This window comes from Hyalella azteca, unplaced genomic scaffold, assembly GCF_000764305.2.
Source record: "Hyalella azteca isolate HAZT.00-mixed unplaced genomic scaffold, Hazt_2.0.2 contig3874, whole genome shotgun sequence".
NCBI classification, from domain to species: domain Eukaryota; kingdom Metazoa; phylum Arthropoda; class Malacostraca; order Amphipoda; family Hyalellidae; genus Hyalella; species Hyalella azteca.
Genome location: NW_025934105.1, coordinates 114265 through 132716, shown reverse-complemented (window position 1 = coordinate 132716; position 18452 = coordinate 114265). Strand labels below are relative to the sequence as shown.

General features: G+C 38.5%; 1 protein-coding gene across 1 annotated transcript; it reads right to left on the bottom strand.

The window, feature by feature from the left end:
• Positions 1 to 2175: 2175 nt before the first annotated feature.
• Positions 2176 to 14939, bottom strand: LOC108682422 (E3 UFM1-protein ligase 1). Its single transcript, XM_018171583.2, has 15 exons — positions 14763 to 14939; positions 14252 to 14397; positions 13288 to 13529; positions 12578 to 12767; positions 10799 to 10948; positions 10336 to 10511; positions 9350 to 9479; positions 8631 to 8770; positions 7568 to 7781; positions 7011 to 7146; positions 6321 to 6468; positions 5483 to 5623; positions 4892 to 5073; positions 3370 to 3581; positions 2176 to 2816 (listed from the first exon to the last, which is right to left on the bottom strand). The coding sequence occupies exons 1-15, from the start codon at positions 14840 to 14842 to the stop codon at positions 2677 to 2679; spliced, it is 2427 nt and encodes an 808-aa protein (XP_018027072.1). The 5' UTR covers positions 14843 to 14939; the 3' UTR covers positions 2176 to 2676.
• Positions 14940 to 18452: the final 3513 nt, after the last annotated feature.

Here is an 18452-nt window from a genome sequence, read left to right as displayed (position 1 = left end):
TAAGGAAAAACAAGTAAAAATCACAGAAAATGTCATTTATTCTACCTCTACATCATCTACAATGAAAGAAGAGGACTTCAGAGGCACGAAAAGGAAAAGAATCGGCGACAGCCGGCAGGCCATATCATGATCAGGATTCAGGCCTACAGCAGTACGGGCTGTACGGCCTACGCTTCAGCGCCGTGCGCCGACATCACTATGTTATGTTAATACTAATTAATAGGATTAGGAGAACAAAACCTCATGATGTCAAATTTTACTCAGATAATCATACTACTATAGATCATAGTAATAACAGTGATAGGTACTGCACTAACACGTAATTAACAGTGATAAGCAGCGTGTTTCCGAGGAATGCAGAGAGCAAACTGAATCAGTGAATCTGCCACAACCCGAAATCTCAATTCTCATTATTCTTTGTTTGCAGTGCCATCTAACACTAGCGTGCGGAAAATGCAGACGGAACAATGAATTCGGTTGGTGACATTTTGAAGGTGCCTCAAATGCTCTCAGATAATTCATTTGTGAACCATACTTCATGCTGATGATTTCGATAACAGGGTACCATCATCTTGATGGTTCCCCGTTACCATCAAGTTGATGGTAAGAGGATAGTAGGCACTGTTGCCTGACCACCCTTCCAGTTCGCACTCCACACAGTTGCATGCATGTTAGGCGAAGGTGAAGCAGCCTTAAGAGGCAGAAAATTGGTTGTCCAGTAGTAGTACTCAGGATCTAAAAGGTCTGGACGATCCACCCAAAATTTGTCGGGCCTTTCATTGAAGCCTGAAGGCGCTTTCGGAGGAGCACTGGGGCAGTAACGACGCTGGTAGACAATTGATCTGGACACAATCCTTTAATTATCGTGATTTAAATAGAATACATGTTGTAGAAATTCAAAATTTTATGAAAAGTGACGTATATTTTCTGCAGATATACTTAAATTCCGCAATCCCCTTGCCTTTTGCAGCGATTAGATTAGCCGATAATGTGATATTTAGAATTACGGTAGCAGGTGAGCTCATACTATTTGACCCCTTAATTGCTTCAAAAATATATTCAATACGGCATGCATAACCGTAAAAGAATAGAATAGTTAGACTTACGACAAAAATCATTGAGCTGTGTCTATAATAATAGCAGGATCAGAGCTGAAGATTAGTCTGTTAGGCCCGACACTGATTCTAAACATCGTCGAATTTTCAGTTTGTTTCGAACAAGTAACTAACGGCGCTAATCTTACGGTGCTATATCGCCCGGCCACATCGCTGATTTGGACGATAGCCGAAATCGGCCAGGTGCTATCTCAAGACATAGTGATATTCAGCTCCTGATATAATTCTTCATAAATTGGCGATGAAGATCAGACAACTCCCATTAATACCACTCAAACCGACAGATAAATTCAAGACCGATTTATCCTTTACCATGAAAACAACAAATTTTATTCCTAATATGTTTATAACTTTCCAACTAGCATTACTTGATGTATCGAAACTTATTTGTGACCTTATTTAGCCATATATGTAAAAAAGTTGGAAAAATTCAAATTTATCAATTGAAATAGATTCTAATTAGGAATCTCTATACATAATTTGAACCCCATTTTTTCAACACATTTCAACGCGCGAACTCTGAATAAATAGCGACGTTATCTGCTCATTCCTAGAGCAAGAAATTTAAGGAGTGGCAGGTATCCAAGACATAGCATAGTATAGTATCTTCGGCATTGAAGAATAGGCCTGGATAGGCCTGTTCTTCAATGCCGAAGATACTATAAATGAGAATGCCGAAGATACTATACTATACATGATGATAAGGAGATGATGAGGAAGAGAGGGCTCAAACACACCAAGAACCAGACATGCCAAAATATAATATAAAATAAAAAAGTCATTAATAGGACTTAACAAGATAACTAAAGTCAAGGCAATCATTGTCCCATCACCTGCAAGTTTAACACCTGGAATGGTGACCTCGGTTGTTGCTGCTGTAGTAGCAAATTTATAGCGCGTTATCGAGTGATCGGCTGCAGCATCCCTTATGACAAGAATTAAGATCACTTGGCTGCTCAAGTCGCAAATTTACCATGAATGTGAATTTTAGGCTACTAATTGTGTGTACCTGTGTTCTAGGTTTTGAACTGACGATGGAGCTGGACTCCGAAACGTTTGCTCTCATAAGAAATGGTGAACTTTTTGGCTATTTTCTTTACTTTTAAATTCCGGACCCTTATGACAACAAAAACATTGAAGATTAAAGAAAGTAAAAGCCTTGGCACATAATTGTGATATGAAACACACCATATACCATAGAGCTACAACCGTAACCACCAAGACGAACTTGTGCTATACACAACAAACTGATCACAACAGTGAGAAGTGAGACTTTCTTCGGACTTAAAACAATTTTCGAACATTTTGTTTTTGAAGCTCTATCATGCGTGCCTTGATGAGCCTCAATATTTAACCAGGTGCTCCTAATTTCCTATAACTTGATCCATTTAATTTAAATCAAGTCTACAAAGATAATTTTGAAGCTGCAACAATATCAAATTACTCGAGTTAAATCTCTTACAGAAGAATTTAAAACCCAATCTTTCAAACCCACTGATGAAATGATGATACTAATTTCCACCTCGGAAGATTTATGAAGGATTTCCTACAGAATAACGGATTATGATGCTTCAGAGGAGTATTTCCTGAAGGTTATGGTTTTGTCCTTAAGACATGGCGTAAGCTCCTCTAACTGCTGGTTGACAGCGTTCAGGTCATCATCTCCTTCAATGCCTGAAGTGAGTTTCTTCATAACCAACTCTGAAAGAGCGATCAAAAAATGATGGTAAGGCTTGAGGATCAAAAACAAAAGAGGATCAAAAACATCGTTGTTTTCTTAAAGAAAATCCAATTTGAAATCTTTTTTAAACATTTCCATACCTTACATAATTCGATTAACTACCATACATTGCAAAACATTACTTATCATTACGTTGCTCACCCTGATATCGGTACCTACATTATATATACTTGCTCTTACGTTGCTGACCCTGATACCGGTATATTACTCACCCTGACAACGGTACGTTACTTACTCTTTACTTCACTCACCCTGATACCGGTATATTACCCACCCTGACAACGGAAGTTACTAAGCCTTTACTTCACTCACCCTGACAACGGTACGTTACTTACTCTTTACTTCACTCACCCTGATACCGGTTTATTACCCACCCTGACAACGGAAGTTACCAAGCCTTTACTTCACTCACCCTGACAACGGTAAGTTACTAAGCCTTTACTTCACTCACCCTGATACCGGTATATTACCCACCCTGACAACGGTAAGTTACTAAGCTTTTACTTCACTCACCCTGATACCGATGCACGAGGTCATTGAGCTCGTCTCCAAGGTGGGGACGCAGGAAGGCCAGCACTGAGGGAACAAATTTGCCGGATGCATGCAAGAGTTTCCCCGTGGAGGAGTGGAAGAGCAGCAGCGACGCCAGGTGTAGGCAGAGGGCGGGATCGCAGCACGTCGACAACTGCTCTACAAGGCCAGCTCGGTGGGAGGACAGCAGCTGCCTGTCGTGGAGAATCAGAGGATAGTAGCTGTCCCAGGTGTAGGATTAGAGGACAAAAACTGCCTTTGGTGAAGGAGAGGCAAACAGCTGCCTGAGGTAGAGAATCAGAGGATAACAGCTGCCTATGGTGACGAATCAGAGGATAACAGCTACTCGTGTTTGAGAATAAGAGGGAAACCGCAATTGCCAATAATTATAATTGGTTCTTTTACGTGTGTAAGAATATATTTAAATAAATACCTACCGCTGCCTACAAAGCCACACCAAAACCGAAACGTGCTATCATATATTGCTGGCTTTGAGGTAGGATAGCCAATGTTAAGCACAGCAAGACACTTCTTATTGCAGGAAAGACTGCACACGGTAACAAAGGTCAGCATAAAGTCACGGTAAGCTACAGGCTGAATAGGCGACAACCGCATTGCCCAGGTAGGCATCTCTCTGAACCAGGCCGTTCAGGTTGACAGCAGGAAATTAACTAATGAAGGTGCCTCTTCCGCCGATCACCACCAGCCGCAATCACTCTTCTCAAAGGTCCTAACACAATGTACGTGGCGCGACCACACAATGCGTGCTAACTCGTAATTAGAAGTGATTCTGAAGGCAATACAGTTCGAATTCTACAAGTGAATAATTAGAATCGAGTAAATTTGGGAATGTCAGTTCTGGTCGCTCACAAAAAGAAAAGAAGGCTGTAAGTTGAATTTATTGCATTTGCGTGAATTGCATCATCAACTATAATAATATACGTTTAAAAATTACTTTTTAAAGACAACACTTCCAAAGAATCCAGTATCTCCAATCTTACAGATGTACAATGAATTTCTCATCTAATTTTAAAAAATTAACTTTTCATTTTTTTTAATATATATAATTTTTTTTTATATAAATTTTTTCAAAATTATTTATTCTGTTAATTGATTCATGCATTGCCTCTGACTTCACACAAGTGTGCAAAATTTCAGATCAATTAGACAGGTAAAAGTGTGTCAAATATCAGTTATAAGATTTGTAGGTGACAAAATTATTTTTTCAATTTTTTTAATATTGAAAAAAAAAATTTTTTTCAATTTTAAAAATCATTTATTTTGACATTTGATTCATGCATTGTCTCCGACTTTAAACAAGTGTGCAAAATTTCAGAATGATAGGATAAGCAGAAGTGTATTAAATTTCGATTACAAGATTTGTAGCAGACAGACAGACAGACAAACAAGAAGTGAAGTTAAAGAGAAGTGTTGTAAAAAGAGTGAAGAAATTATCGGGGAGAATAATGTGCTCACTAGTGACTCAGACTTGATCTTGGCTCACCGATCTTTTTTCGTATCTTTCTTCTTGGGAATCATGATACCGGAATCCTGAATGGCGATTTCAACCGCCGAGAAATACGCTGCGAGGTCAGATCCAGCAAGGGTCTTGTGCGCCGCCAGCATCGTCTCACGACAACCTCCCTCGGCCACAGGACGCAGTCCACTGATTAGCTTTACGCGTGCCTGCAGTGTAAACAAAAGGAGATATAGTACACTGATCAGCTTCACGTGCGAAGAAATCGAGGAGCTATTTTGGAATGGAAGTTATGTTATTGCAATTCACTTGATTTTTGGCAGTAGACAGCGATAATGAAACAGGCTCCACCTCAGCAGTGCACAGCACCAACCTCAGCAGTGCGCAGCACCCACCTCAGCAGCAGTGCACAGCACCAACCTCAGCAGTGCACAGCACCAACCTCAGCAGTGTTTAGCACCAACCTCAGCAGATCACAGCATCAACCTCAGCAGTGCACAGCACGAACCTCAGCACTGCACAGCACGAACCTCAGCAGTGCACAGCACGAACCTCAGCAGTGCACAGCACTTACCTCAGCAGTGTTCAGCACCAACCTCAGCAGAGCACAGCACTTACCTCAGCAGTGAGGTCTTTAGGCAGCACGGGGTCTTGCTGAGGCAGCTCAGCAGTGTTCAGCAGTAGTTCAGCCAACAGTTCGGCGCCGTAGGTTCGCAGCAAATGACGACTTAACTGCAACGCTGTGTCGCCTTGAAACTCCTGAGAAAAAATGTTAGTCAATTAGTATAAGTAATAAATATTATTAATAGTAATAAATACAAATAAGCCAATACAAAATCGCTATTATTTCTTACGAAGGAACACTCACTGCATAAACAAACAAAAAATACCTCACTGCATAAACAAATAAAAAATACCGTTAAATCATGAAATCTTCATCCTTTACAAACTTGTAAACTTTTAAGCCATAAGTTAATGCAAACTCTTGCAATCACAGTTCACAATCAAATACATTATTTTAATAAAAATTATTCCAAAATAAAAATCAGCCTACCATGACATACAGTGCACGTCTAGCACCAGCAACTTAGCAAGGAAGAAAAGATGTATCGAAGAAAAAGTGAATTGAGTGAGAATTATATAATGAATTTAGAAAAGTTATCCAGAAAGTAAAGCATGAGTAAGGAAAAGAATGATAAGAAGAGAAAATTTGGAAGCTAAAATGAATAAAATAATGAAAACATAAAACGTGATAATCCCCAAGGAAAAGAAGATGGAAATTATAACCAGAAAAACAACAAGAAAACAGGAGGGGTGAAAATAGAATAAAAATGCCTATCAAAAAATTAATTGATAGGAAGGATATCCTGCCTATCAATTAGGAAAGGCAATTTATCAACAGGATAGGCAATTTATCCTGCAAAATCAGGATAAATTGCAGGCGGTCAAATCATACCTTGATGGCCATCTCTGCCAGTCTGCAGGTGGTGAGCAGAGCAAGCACGCGCTCCTGCAACTGCTGGAACGTCTTCCTGCCGCCGCCTCCTGCAGCTCCTGACCCGAGGCTCTCGTACAACTGCACGCACACGTCCTTGTACACCTTCCTGCTCGCACAAACGCTTCGTCATTTCCGAATTCTACTTCGAAACAATATTGCAAAAATATGAAATCTCGTGCTTTGTAAGAAAATAAATCAGTTAACTTAATAGAGTTAAAATAAAGAGATACCGGTAACTCTTTTCGAGGTGTTAGTATTTTGTCACTGATGAGGATACGTATTCTGGAAATAATATAATTGGAGATCAATGTAATAGGAATATCTTCAATAATAAATGCCAATTATTGAAGCATAAAATGTAAGAAAGAATTTTGGGCAAGGTAATTAGAGATTAATCTTTACTCGGAAATTATTAGAACCTGTCAGAAACTAAAGCTAGCAGCAGCGTATGGTACTAATAATTATAAGCATAACCTTACTGTAAATTAAAAATCAAGGTATGATGAATTTTCCACATACTTCACCTTAAATAAAGTTCGGAGGTAGAAAAATTAGCATAAAGAACCCATAAAATTATTTAGTGACGAATTAATTTATCAATTACTTGCTGACAGTCGTACAGATAAAGCCTCTCAGTAGTCTGTATACCTGCTCCATTGGTGCAGCTCCGTAGTAAGAGCTTCCAACAGCTCCTCGTCAGCGTCAGTCAACTCAGGCATGTCAGACAGCTTCGACTTGAGCTCATCGAAAGGCAGGAACTCGACGTCAGGAAACTTCATGGGGCCTGCCAAGAGGTTGCGGACGTTAGGACTTCTGTGTATTGTTGTTGATATAAGATTCCAGAATTTCGTGATAACAAGAGATTTTGTGCATACCAGCTGCCACATTAACAGTATTTAATCTAATAGTACTAATAATCAGATCATCGAAGTGTTTATCGCTACGCAGCGACTTGGTGTATTCCTACAGCAATTTAATACGAGATTGTTCATAACAGATTTCAACACTTTCTTTATAACCAGGGCAAAAAATATGTATTTAATGTCACAAGCTAATGGAAATCTTCCAGGGGAATAATCCTCTTAAATCAACATTGAAAACTCCCGAAAGAAAAAGTCGTGAAGCAAATTAGTTCCCCCTAAAATATTGAGCAAAATTCCCATGAGCGCAGCTACCACACAACATTTCGACTGCTTCAAGTTTACCAGCAGCAGAAGATGTGGACTCGGTGGCGTCATCATCGAGCCCATCGTCGTCTTGTGCACCGCGTCGTCCCTTGTGCCCTTTAGTGGAGCGCGTCTTGGTCTCGCGGCCCTGCGTGCCGCCCCCCGTCTTGCCTCCTGCAGCCTTCTTGCGGCGCTCTTCCTTCTTACTGCTCGCAGGCTCGCCGTCGTCCAGCTTCATTTTTCCACCCAATGGCTACACATAACCGGAGACATTGGAAACCATTTTCAATAATTTCTTTTTAAAATGGTCAACAATAATTAAAGACTTTAGGGGTCTTATCATAAAAAATATAACTCAGTACTGACTGCAGTGAGGGACAGAGAGCGCAATTTATCGTCGACGAAAACGTGAAGTCACGAACAGACGGGCAGACAGATGGACCTGACGAGCACAATAGCGCACTTTTTCCATAAATGAGAAAATGAGCTAAAAAGAACCATTTTTCTAATCGTAAATGATGCAAGTACGTTCACAATGGATTTTTCTTTAATTTTCATCTCTTTGTAACTCCAGTTGGTCCACAATGTTTTGCCTTAGTCTTTACGCATTCCGCATCACCTAGTTTACAATTTTTTAAGCCAAATAATTTTTAATCACACTTTCACACACATTTACTGTGCTGAGTGGAAATGCAAACCAAGTTCCTGACTTGCCACCTAAGACCAGAATCCTCCAGCAACAAGCTTATGTAGAATCTTGAAATAAACCATTTAATCTGGTACATACCTCCTCGCTTCTTCCGCACGTGTTAATTTTGGGTCCACGAACTAGGCCACAACATTAGACTTTTGTGCCTCATCTAAAACTTCATTAGAAATTACATTTTTCACTGCCATACATTAGTCTGCTTCTTACATTACTGTCTCAAAAAAGTTATTGACTTCTCACCTTGGGCTTGAGAACTCAGATATTAACAAGCTGGAGTGCCATATCAGCCTTATGATTTGGAATAAAGTTTAAACTAAGTTTAACCTGAAGTTTAAATAAAGTTTGACCTCAATTGATGTCTCAGAAGAAGTTCCTTGTTTTAGATAATAATACCTTAGGCTTGAAGCCTCCCGCAGCAACAAGCTTGCGCGCCCTCTCAGCCATGTCGGTGGTGAGGGCTTCTTTGAGGCCTGCCACGAGCACACCGCTGAGTACGCACGACCCAAGCACCAGCGGCCGTTCACTCTTGCTTCCTGCAGCCAACAAATGTTATACAGCAATAGTTATATAACATAATTGGCAAAACACTCCAGGCTCATGTCCACACTCAGGGAAATCAATGAGACTTATTCCAAATAGCGAGGCACTTTTTACACTTGCGTGGTGTATCCAGTCTTTTGCCTCATTTTTCAACGACTAAAATGAACATTACATTTACAAAACTCAGACAATACCTTTTATAAAGATGAACATATAATTAAAAATATGTCAGTCTGAAAATTATTAACTAGGCTAATGGAATTCATTAAACTTCAATACCTAAGCCAATTTACCTAACATATTATCACGAACATTAAATCAAATAAAATAAGGAATAATGAAACCTTTACCAGAAGTGGGCAATGAATTATAGCCATATAATTAGTTGATATTAACGATCTGGTATTCAAATTAGGGACCATCGGTAGTGACCAATGGTATTTCAATGTTACAAAAACTGAAAATACAATAAATTATACTGGACATAATGTGAATTCTCATAAAATATCTATTTTATTGTGGGAATATTTAGATTGATGAACTAAGGTTCAGTTTCAAGAAAGTATATAGACCTGACATGAGCATAGAGCGCTTGCCCTTAGGCACGGAGTTGTTGCCTGCGACCTGAGAGCCGCACTGCTGCAGAGCAAACTCCAGCAGGCTGCTGATGTGCTCACTGCTGAAGCACGAGGGTAGCACCATCTGTAATGCATTATAGCACATCACTGACTTGAGCATTAGTTGTAAGATATTGTACAATGCTGAAACTTGTTGTAATGTATTGTACAACTTGAGGTAATGTATTCTACAACTTGAGGTAATGTATTCTACAACTTGAGGTAATGTATTCTATAACTTGTGGTAATGCATTCTACAACTTGTGGTAATGTATTCTACAACTTGTGGTAATGTATTGTACCAATTGTTTCAATGTGTTGTACAATCTTGGACATACGTCTGAGATGCTAGATGGTTATGAGTACAACACAGTTTTGAGTAGTCAAATGTGGATCCATAAAAAAAGTGTCTCGCGAAAATTCATCTTGACGTTAATATATTCACTAGTTGCGAATACTTCGTCTGAATCATCAGAACCTAGGAAATTTTAAAAATAAATCTAAGCTGTGCACGATGCAAGAGATAGGCATGGAAATGTGAAAAAATATAACTCAGTACTCACTGCAGTGAGTGACAGAGAGCGCATTTTCTCATCGACGAAAACTTGAGGTCACCGACGGAAGGACAGACGGACGGACGGACAGACAGACAGACGGATATGGCGAGCACAATAGTGCATTTTTTCCATAAATGAGAAAATGCGCTAAAAAGGCATAACGGCCTCACTCTTGCATTAATTTAAAGACTGCGTAGTCAAAAGCTCATTCCTGCAATTCATTTTTTCCTATTAAAAATAATCTTCAGCACGCTTATTATTCTCGTTATAATCATAAATAGTTACAAGTTTAACAAAAATACCAAGTCGTCAGGATTAATATTCTTGTTATAATCATCAATTGTTACAAATTTAACATAAATACTAAGTCGTCAATAGCCTCACCGCGGCGTCGAAGAAGGTATGTGTGGCCAAGGCCTCCTCTAGCGCGGTAGTGAGGCGCTGCAGCAAGGGCTCCCCGACACACACGCCCTCCAACATCAGCTCGTTGTGGCCCCCATAGCGACGAGACAAGAAACCTGCAGCGTCCTCTATGCCAAGGCGCTTTACAAACTCAAACTCTGCACAAAACATCAAAATTATTAGATTGATATCACACAGTCGCGGGAAAAAATCAATCTCGGCACAAAATTAGGAAATTATAAGCTTAATAATAGCTTGTCGCAGTTGATGATCAAACTCCGCCCAAAATATAAAAAATATTCTAAACAATAGTTTAATAATACCAGTCGCAGTACTAACTCAAATTTAACACTAAATACGATAATTATTATATTAATAACACACAGTCGCATTACAAATTCGACTTTTGTACAAAATTTAAAATTTTTAGCTTGGGCTTTCTCACCCAAGTAGCCATTTTGGTTCCAGAAGGCATCAATGAGTGCGCTCTGTGTGCGCGAGTGCAGTGACGGCACGAAGGAGTAATGGCGGTTCTGCTTGCCTCCGATCAGTTCTCCACTCACACGGCCTGACGATACCAATCGCTCAACGCTTCCTGTAATACAAATAAAGTTATAATCCAGTTCATAATTAAACATCCCTACCCCATTGATCCCTGTAACATAAATGTATTTGTCCGAGGTTGCTCTCATGAAATTGAACTCGTATATTCAGCTCTACCTGAGGATCGGGTTACGTGACTAAGGTAGCGAGGGATAAGTAAGACACGTCAGTCCAGATAACGTATCTTGTATACGGGGTGGTAATACAGTCTATACAGAGTTGCGATACAGAGGAATAAGCTACGGCGTCGACCGTAAGGGTACCCACACAGTGCAAGCAGGTTTGCCCGCGCGGGCAAACTGCTCCAACCTGCCACAATAATGAACATAGGATAATAATGTAAGTGTTCACAGTGAAACCCTGTACGAATAGGCCAGCGCCAGGTATTTTTATTTCATTTTCAGGCGCCAGCCTCAGCAGGTAGCCAGCACGCTGGCAACCTGCTTTCACTGTGTGCGTACCCTAAGGTCAGAGAACTCTACCAACCCGCTACATCACGAAGTGCTTATCAGCTACTGCGGGGGCTTTACTTAAGGTTGCTAGACCTTATATAAGCTTCGCTTCCGCCCACTACTGAGGTCTTGATCACGCGATTTATCACGTGTTTACCAGATGTTGACTCGTCATCAATATCTATCAGGTCAAGTGAATTGACACTGGACATATTCATACTGGAGTTCATACGTAATTGACCATCTAACCCCAATGGTCCCTGTAACACAAATAAATTTATATTCTGGTCCATAATTAACCATTTCAACCTTTTTGATCCCTGTGAGGAATGTATAATCAAGTTCATTATTCACCATTACATCCATTCACCTTTATTCCCTTTAATACAAATAAATTCGTACTCGCGCGCATAATTAACCATCACCAACCCTTTTAATTTAGGCAACACAGTAGTTAATATTATAGAGAAGTAAAAGAGATATAGGTAGAGACTGGGAAAGTTAAACTCTGGTAAGAAAGCATCAAAGAAGTGATGAAAAAATTCAAACAACTAACCGTTACATCAGTGTTCATCGAACAGTAAACAACAATGATATACCTCAACAGCACTTATATATTATTTAAAAACAACAAATTTATGACCACGAAATTTGAAATAAGTATTATGCCAGTTTTAGCAATTTCCCTTGAGGAAAAATATGCGAATTTCATAAAAAAATACCAAACCCAGAAAATTCATTGAATCAGAACGAACCCTGTTTATTAATTTTTTTTCTTGCTAATATGGTTCGGCCATAAAATATTACAATTATTGGACAGTATAATAGCCCAATCTCATGGTTTAACATTTTGTATACTGATAGTGACTGAAACGACCAAGCCTTTAGATGAAAATATCATTGACAATAGCTAAAACCTTCATCTGAACCCAAAAAGGTAAAGAAAATAGTTTAGGTGTGCTGTAACTTCACCCTTGCATGGCAAGGGTGGGATCTTGTGGTTTAACATTTGTATATTAATGGTAACTATAATATCCAATAATTGCCTTTAGATGCAAATATCATTGCCAATAGTCAATTTAGTCAAGTCATTTGGCAATAGTCAATTGTCATTGACATCCAAATACAAAGAGCCAATGAAAAGCTACATGTATGCTGAAATGTTTTACCCATGAATAGCTTAGCATTGCAGGGGTAGAGCTGCATGAGGCGCTGCACGCTGGTGGGCACAGTCACTGCAGTCATGAGTCCTCTGATGCTGGAGCGCACGCGTTCCAGGTACTGGGCCGTGTAGAAGAAGCCTGGAGTGTTGGAGTCTTGGACGGCCATGAGACCGTGGCCCACGCGACTCTCCAGCAACTGTAAAAAAATCATTATTAGAAGCCTGTTATGTAGAGTCTTGGACGGCCATGAGACCATAGTCAACGCGGTTCTCCAGCAGCTGCAAAAAAAAATCATTATCAAAAGCCTGTTATGTTGGAGTCCGGGATGGCCATGAGACCGTGACCAATGTGGTTCTCCAGCAGCTGCTGGAGAACCGCTCTTTGATGCTCACTATGAGCATCAAACATGAATAAATTCTGGAAATTTTTTATAAAATAATTCTGTTAATGAGTTTTAGTGGATTGATTTTAAATTTGAAAGTAATATCAGTTAAGATAAACGATTAGTTACAAGCATGCAAAATGTGTTCTAATGCATTTTTAACTACCTAGAATGGTTGTGATGAAATTAGTTAGTATTTACAATCAATTTGCTCATAAGTTGACATGTAGTCAACAAGTTAGTTATCCATCAAAAAGTCCATGCAAAAATAAAGTTTAATTATTAATATCAAAATTATACAAGAAAATGAAGAAAAACATATAATTCAACTCACCGTTCTGAGGTATTCAACTGGCAGCTCATACTCGGCAGTCAACTCATCCACTGATACAGAACCATTCTTGATGAGTCTCTCATTGACATCTTCAACAAGAGCGTTTTTAAAATCTTTGGAGATAATTTGACCAAAGATGAGCTGGAGATTTCCATGTGATTGCACCAGAGCAGCAGCTTCTTCACTCACGATGTTCAGGTCAACTCCGAGCAATCGGCTCAGATCCACCAAAGTCATGCGTCCTGGTAGCATAAAAAGACTGAACAAAGAACTGACATTTATTATTATGAGATTATTGACAAATTATTAAATGGTATTGAAATTAAAGATTCAATAAGTAGAATTATTTGCTAATTTCACAAGGAGATTACACAGAGACCAGTGGCCGTATTATCAAAACTTCGTAAGTACGCAAAATCGACTTATGAGTGGCATTGCTATGACAACGTAATATTAGCGGTGGTATTATCAAAACATTTGCGCGGGAAAAACATTTACGCTTTATTTACGCTTTTAGCTACGACTTGCGTACGAAAGTTTTGATAATGCCAAAATTAGGGTGTACTTACGTACCACATAAATTTTTTGTTGTAAGTACAAAAAGTTATGAAGTTTTGATAATCCGGCCCCAGGAAACCAACTTTGACAGAATGTACCTAGGTATATATTTCTACAAAGTTGTTATTTGTTATTTCTTACACTAGGTAGTATTTTCATGAATGCTGTTGAGATGAAAAATGATTATCCTATGACAAAATACAAATTTACTGTAACAAACTACTTTAAACAATACAAAACCCATTAAATATAGACGGTATGTATACAGTCAAGTGTCAAGATAAGAAAAGCAATTACTATGCAAAGTATGCTTGAAATACCTACTCAAGCAGTCAGCATAACTTTTCAGCCAATCATAAGTTATACACAGGAGAAACAGAACCAAAATAAGAATGACTGAACAAACCTCCAGCCAAGAAAACCTCATCAAGAATTTCTTTCTGAAGCTGCTGTGGAGTGATGTATGATTTGCCATCGCATGTGTAGTGCAGCTTCAGAAGGTGCAATTCTTGAAGTTTATTGATCAGTTCAACACAGTTCCGCTCAGATAATCTGGAAAATAAAATTTTTTATCAATTCAAATATTGAACATTTCTAGTTAATTTATTTAAATTGAAAAAATAATTATGAAGGCTCAAATTTCACATGTATGTAATTATCATTTTGGTTGTCCTGAACCATCCTGCAACTGCCCATGGTAAATTATAGAGATTTTAAAACAAAAATAACATGGATTGCTGATTATCAAATATAATCCAGATTTAAGAATTCTGACAGAATAAGGTAATATCCTTATTCAATAACAATAAAATTCTCAGATATTTTAGTGTAAAGATGAACCAAAATGAATGTATAACATGAACCAAGCCTCATGAATACACCCTATCATGATATATATACTTGTACAAAGTACAAACCTCTCGGCGGACTTTGCAAGTTGGGCTCGCTGAAAATCAGCAGCTAGCCTTTTTACTTCTTCCCAATCTGCAGAAGACATGATCTTAAATCTGCTAAGTCAAAAATCCTTAGAAAGAGAAATGTATGTAAGTATAAGCACAAGCTTTGCAAATAGATTATTTCATCATAAAAATTTGATACTCTGAAAAGTCTCTGATCATATTTCAAGATCTCAATTTCTATAATGATATTTATTTGTCAGGCAATATCAACCCTTGCTGCCACTGCCAGCCTGCCACTGCCAGCAAGGGGACAGCCACTTCTAGAGTTTAGCAGGAACCAAAACATTTTTTCCCTACCTGCTTCTTGTCTCTTAACATCAAAGATACCGTAAACTGGGGTAACTAGACTCCCAGTGTAACTTAGACCACTTTTCGTTTTTTTAACAAAAACCCCCAAAAGTCAAAAACTATTTTACATAGAAAAATTCTGTCAATGGGCATTAAAGGCCTAATACTGAGGCTACGTAACACAATAGAAAGATTTAAAAAGTTTGCATATCTAATAGGTTAAAAAATTAAAAATGTGACCCATGAAAAAAAGCTATTATTTAAAGCCTGTCAGAGTACCCCCTCCAATTTTTTTATTTTTTGGCAAAATAACTCCAGGTTTTGATGCATTGTAGTACAACTCTTCTTCTAGTTACATATGCAACAAACAAATTTTAGGAAAGTCTCATAGTTTGCAAATGGGGGGCGCCACCCCCCAATGGGGGAACTTAGACCACCTAATGTCAGCCCTGATGGGGTAACATAGACCGGCTTGGAAATTAATTTAAAATTACCATATATAACATTTCATGTTTGATACACCTATTAATGTTTTTTCTTTAAGTTTCAGACTCTACAGAGTCTTATATATGGTAATTTAACTTAATTTCCAAGCCGGTCTATGTTAACCCTGTCAGGGCTGCCATTAGGTAGTCAGAGTTCTCCCATTTGGGGGAACTTAGACCACCTGGGGGGCAGGACCCCCCATTTGCAAACTATGAAACTTTCCTCAAATTTGTCATTTGCATATGTAACTAGAAGAGTTCTACTACAATGCATCGAAACCCGGAGTTATTTACCAAAAAATATAATTGATTTTAGTTTTACCAAACAGTCTAAGATACCCCCAGAGCTGGGGTAAAAAAGACCATCGATTTTTTTTAAATTACATCAAAACTATGAGAGGCAGGAGCCAGCAATTTATGGCGAGTGAAGCTAGAGTATAGACCTGTATTTTACATGTTTCAATTTAAGTTTAAATTATCTAGTAAAAAAAGGCATCATTTAAAAAAAAAGTGGTCTAAGTTACCCCAGTTTACGGTATACCCTGAACTGAACTCCTGAGTCCTGAAGACCAGTCACCAGTGTTTGAAAAATCTCACATTATGTCCAGCTAGTTCCTGGAATAATCTCCCTTTCTAGCGAAATCAGCCTTAATCAGGTAAAAATATTTATAAAAACTGGTAGAGAAAAAACTTTGAGATAAAAATAAATCATTATTATTTCAAATTATTTTTATTTCCATTTAAAATAGAATTTGGCCATCCTGATTCCTGACCTGACCCCAGATTTTTCATAAGCTGGATTTTAGGCTTAGGGTATATTTCTTTTTTCATGTCAATTTTGTCAAAAGACAAGCAACCAAAGAATGCAAAGAACTTAGGTACCTAGGTTAGGTATTCAGTAGATACTTAGATGAAAAGTGCCAACCTAGTCTGGAAAAGTCCTATTTTTGTCTGAAATATAGTGGCTCTAATATCATATAATTTCAGTAGGTATGAAATCTCGCGGCTCGAATGTCATAAATTTTTGTTTGATTAAAAAATCACGGTTTGCACTTCGCTGGCTCGCCAAGTAGATATATTCCATACTAGGTGCCAACAAAGTACAAAGGTAGCTAAAACTAAAAGTCTAAAATATTAGTCCAAACTGTCCAATAAAGCATAGGCCGTAGCATAAACTCAAATATACTCAATACCAAACAAGTTTCCACTTTCCACTTTCCAGTCCACTGTCACTGAGTCCAGTGCACACGCACCATAGTGGCAAAGCAGAGAGTTTTTTAGACTCTGCTTCAAGTTCATTTTTGAGTCCCATAAGTAGACCAGTAAAGTATCCTGGATACCAGCCTTATCATACATAAGAAATTGGTTTAAATCTTAGGTAAATGAGGAAGTTAAAAATGAACTGATTCTAAAAAATCTCTGGTTTGTCACTATGACACGCACAGTTGACAGTTGCAAGTTGCAACTTGCAAGCAGAAGTTTTCCTTGAAGGCGTTGAGGCTTCAGGCATGAAGCACTTGTTGAAAACTTGAAAGTAGCTTACATTTTTTAAGAACCACCTTTCCATTTCCCAGGCATCTGGTGCTTTGATCAGAGCATGGGGACCATCTATTAGAGCTTGTCATTTTGTCAAACGTCAATCTAGTCAATGAGGCTCGTCTTGAACAGGTAGGTCACTAGGTTTTCAGCAGGGAATTTATCTTAGAGTTAGAAGACTGAGAAGAGATCATAGATGTGTAGACTGTAGCGTAGGTAAGCATGAAAGTTGTCTAGGGCCAGCTTTTTTCTGTGCAGTGGTGCCCAATACTGCCCATCTCTTTTGGTTGTCTCGGTTGCAGTAGCAGAGGGCATTTTAGTAGAAGATGAGTATTAGTCCATATTCGGTTTCAAGAGGCCACGAGAAGGGTCCAGTAAAAAGCCTAAAAAGGTGCGAATGGGTCCTTGAAGCAGGTTCGTCTGTCGGACAAAATGCGCAAGTTCTGACTTCTGAGCTGTCCTCTGAAGCTCTGATGACGATCACTCATCATGTACTGAAACTGAATTACGGAGTAATTCTAGGGGGCCACACATTTAATGTTGATGCAGTAAAGACACCATCATCGTTCAAATGAACTGATATTCATAGATGAGTAATTTTAAAATATACGAATCGTCGTGAAAATGTTACTATATCTATTGTATATCTTTTTTTTTAATGTTCATTTAAAGACACAGAAAGATTTGCATTGAATGAAATATTATATTAACTGCCAGACTATTTTCTCACCGCAATTATCGTAATTTATGTAAAATACTTATTCAATTTCACTCGTACCAACATATATATTGCGAACACAATGATATTTTCACGGTGTGTGCTGATGGACAGATGAAATTTTGATCGCGTAAACGCAATGCAGTTAACAAATAACGGAAGTAAAATATTCTAAGAACGCGAACTCAGCTTGACCAATGTTTCTCACTTGTTCGCGAGTCCATGCAACGCTTTAAAACGCAGGTACAGAGCGCGATGAACCGCAGTCAGTTGTTCGCAACTGTGAGTTGAGGGAGGGCGAGCTTCGAAGATGAGGGGACCTCGGCTTATGGTTCGTTTTAATTGACATGGAAGTCGGTTTTACTTCCGTTAAAGTGATCTGATTTGCGCACAGTCAAATGTTGAAAAAAAACACTGTTGTGAGAGATCCTTTGGTTTAAATAGAAAGATCCTTTGGTTTAAATTTAATGTTCGTCATTTGACTATATACGGAATATACTATCATAATCGCAAATAAATTTGTCTAAATTTATTTTGAGCGGTAAACTAATGGATGTATCAAATTATTTTTCACCGGTTTGCAGGTGGCCGTTTTGTGTGCCTTGTGTTGCGGTGCCCTTT

Coding starts and splice junctions, on each gene's coding strand:
- LOC108682422 (XM_018171583.2), bottom strand. CDS start 14,842: ATGTCTTCTGCAGATTGGGAAGAAGTAAAAAGGCTAGCTGCTGATTTT. Junction 12,768..13,287: donor CAGTTGAATACCTCAGAACG/GTGAGTTGAATT, acceptor ATTTTTTTACAG/TTGCTGGAGAGTCGCGTGGG. Junction 9,480..10,335: donor ATACCTTCTTCGACGCCGCG/GTGAGGCTATTG, acceptor AATGCATTACAG/ATGGTGCTACCCTCGTGCTT.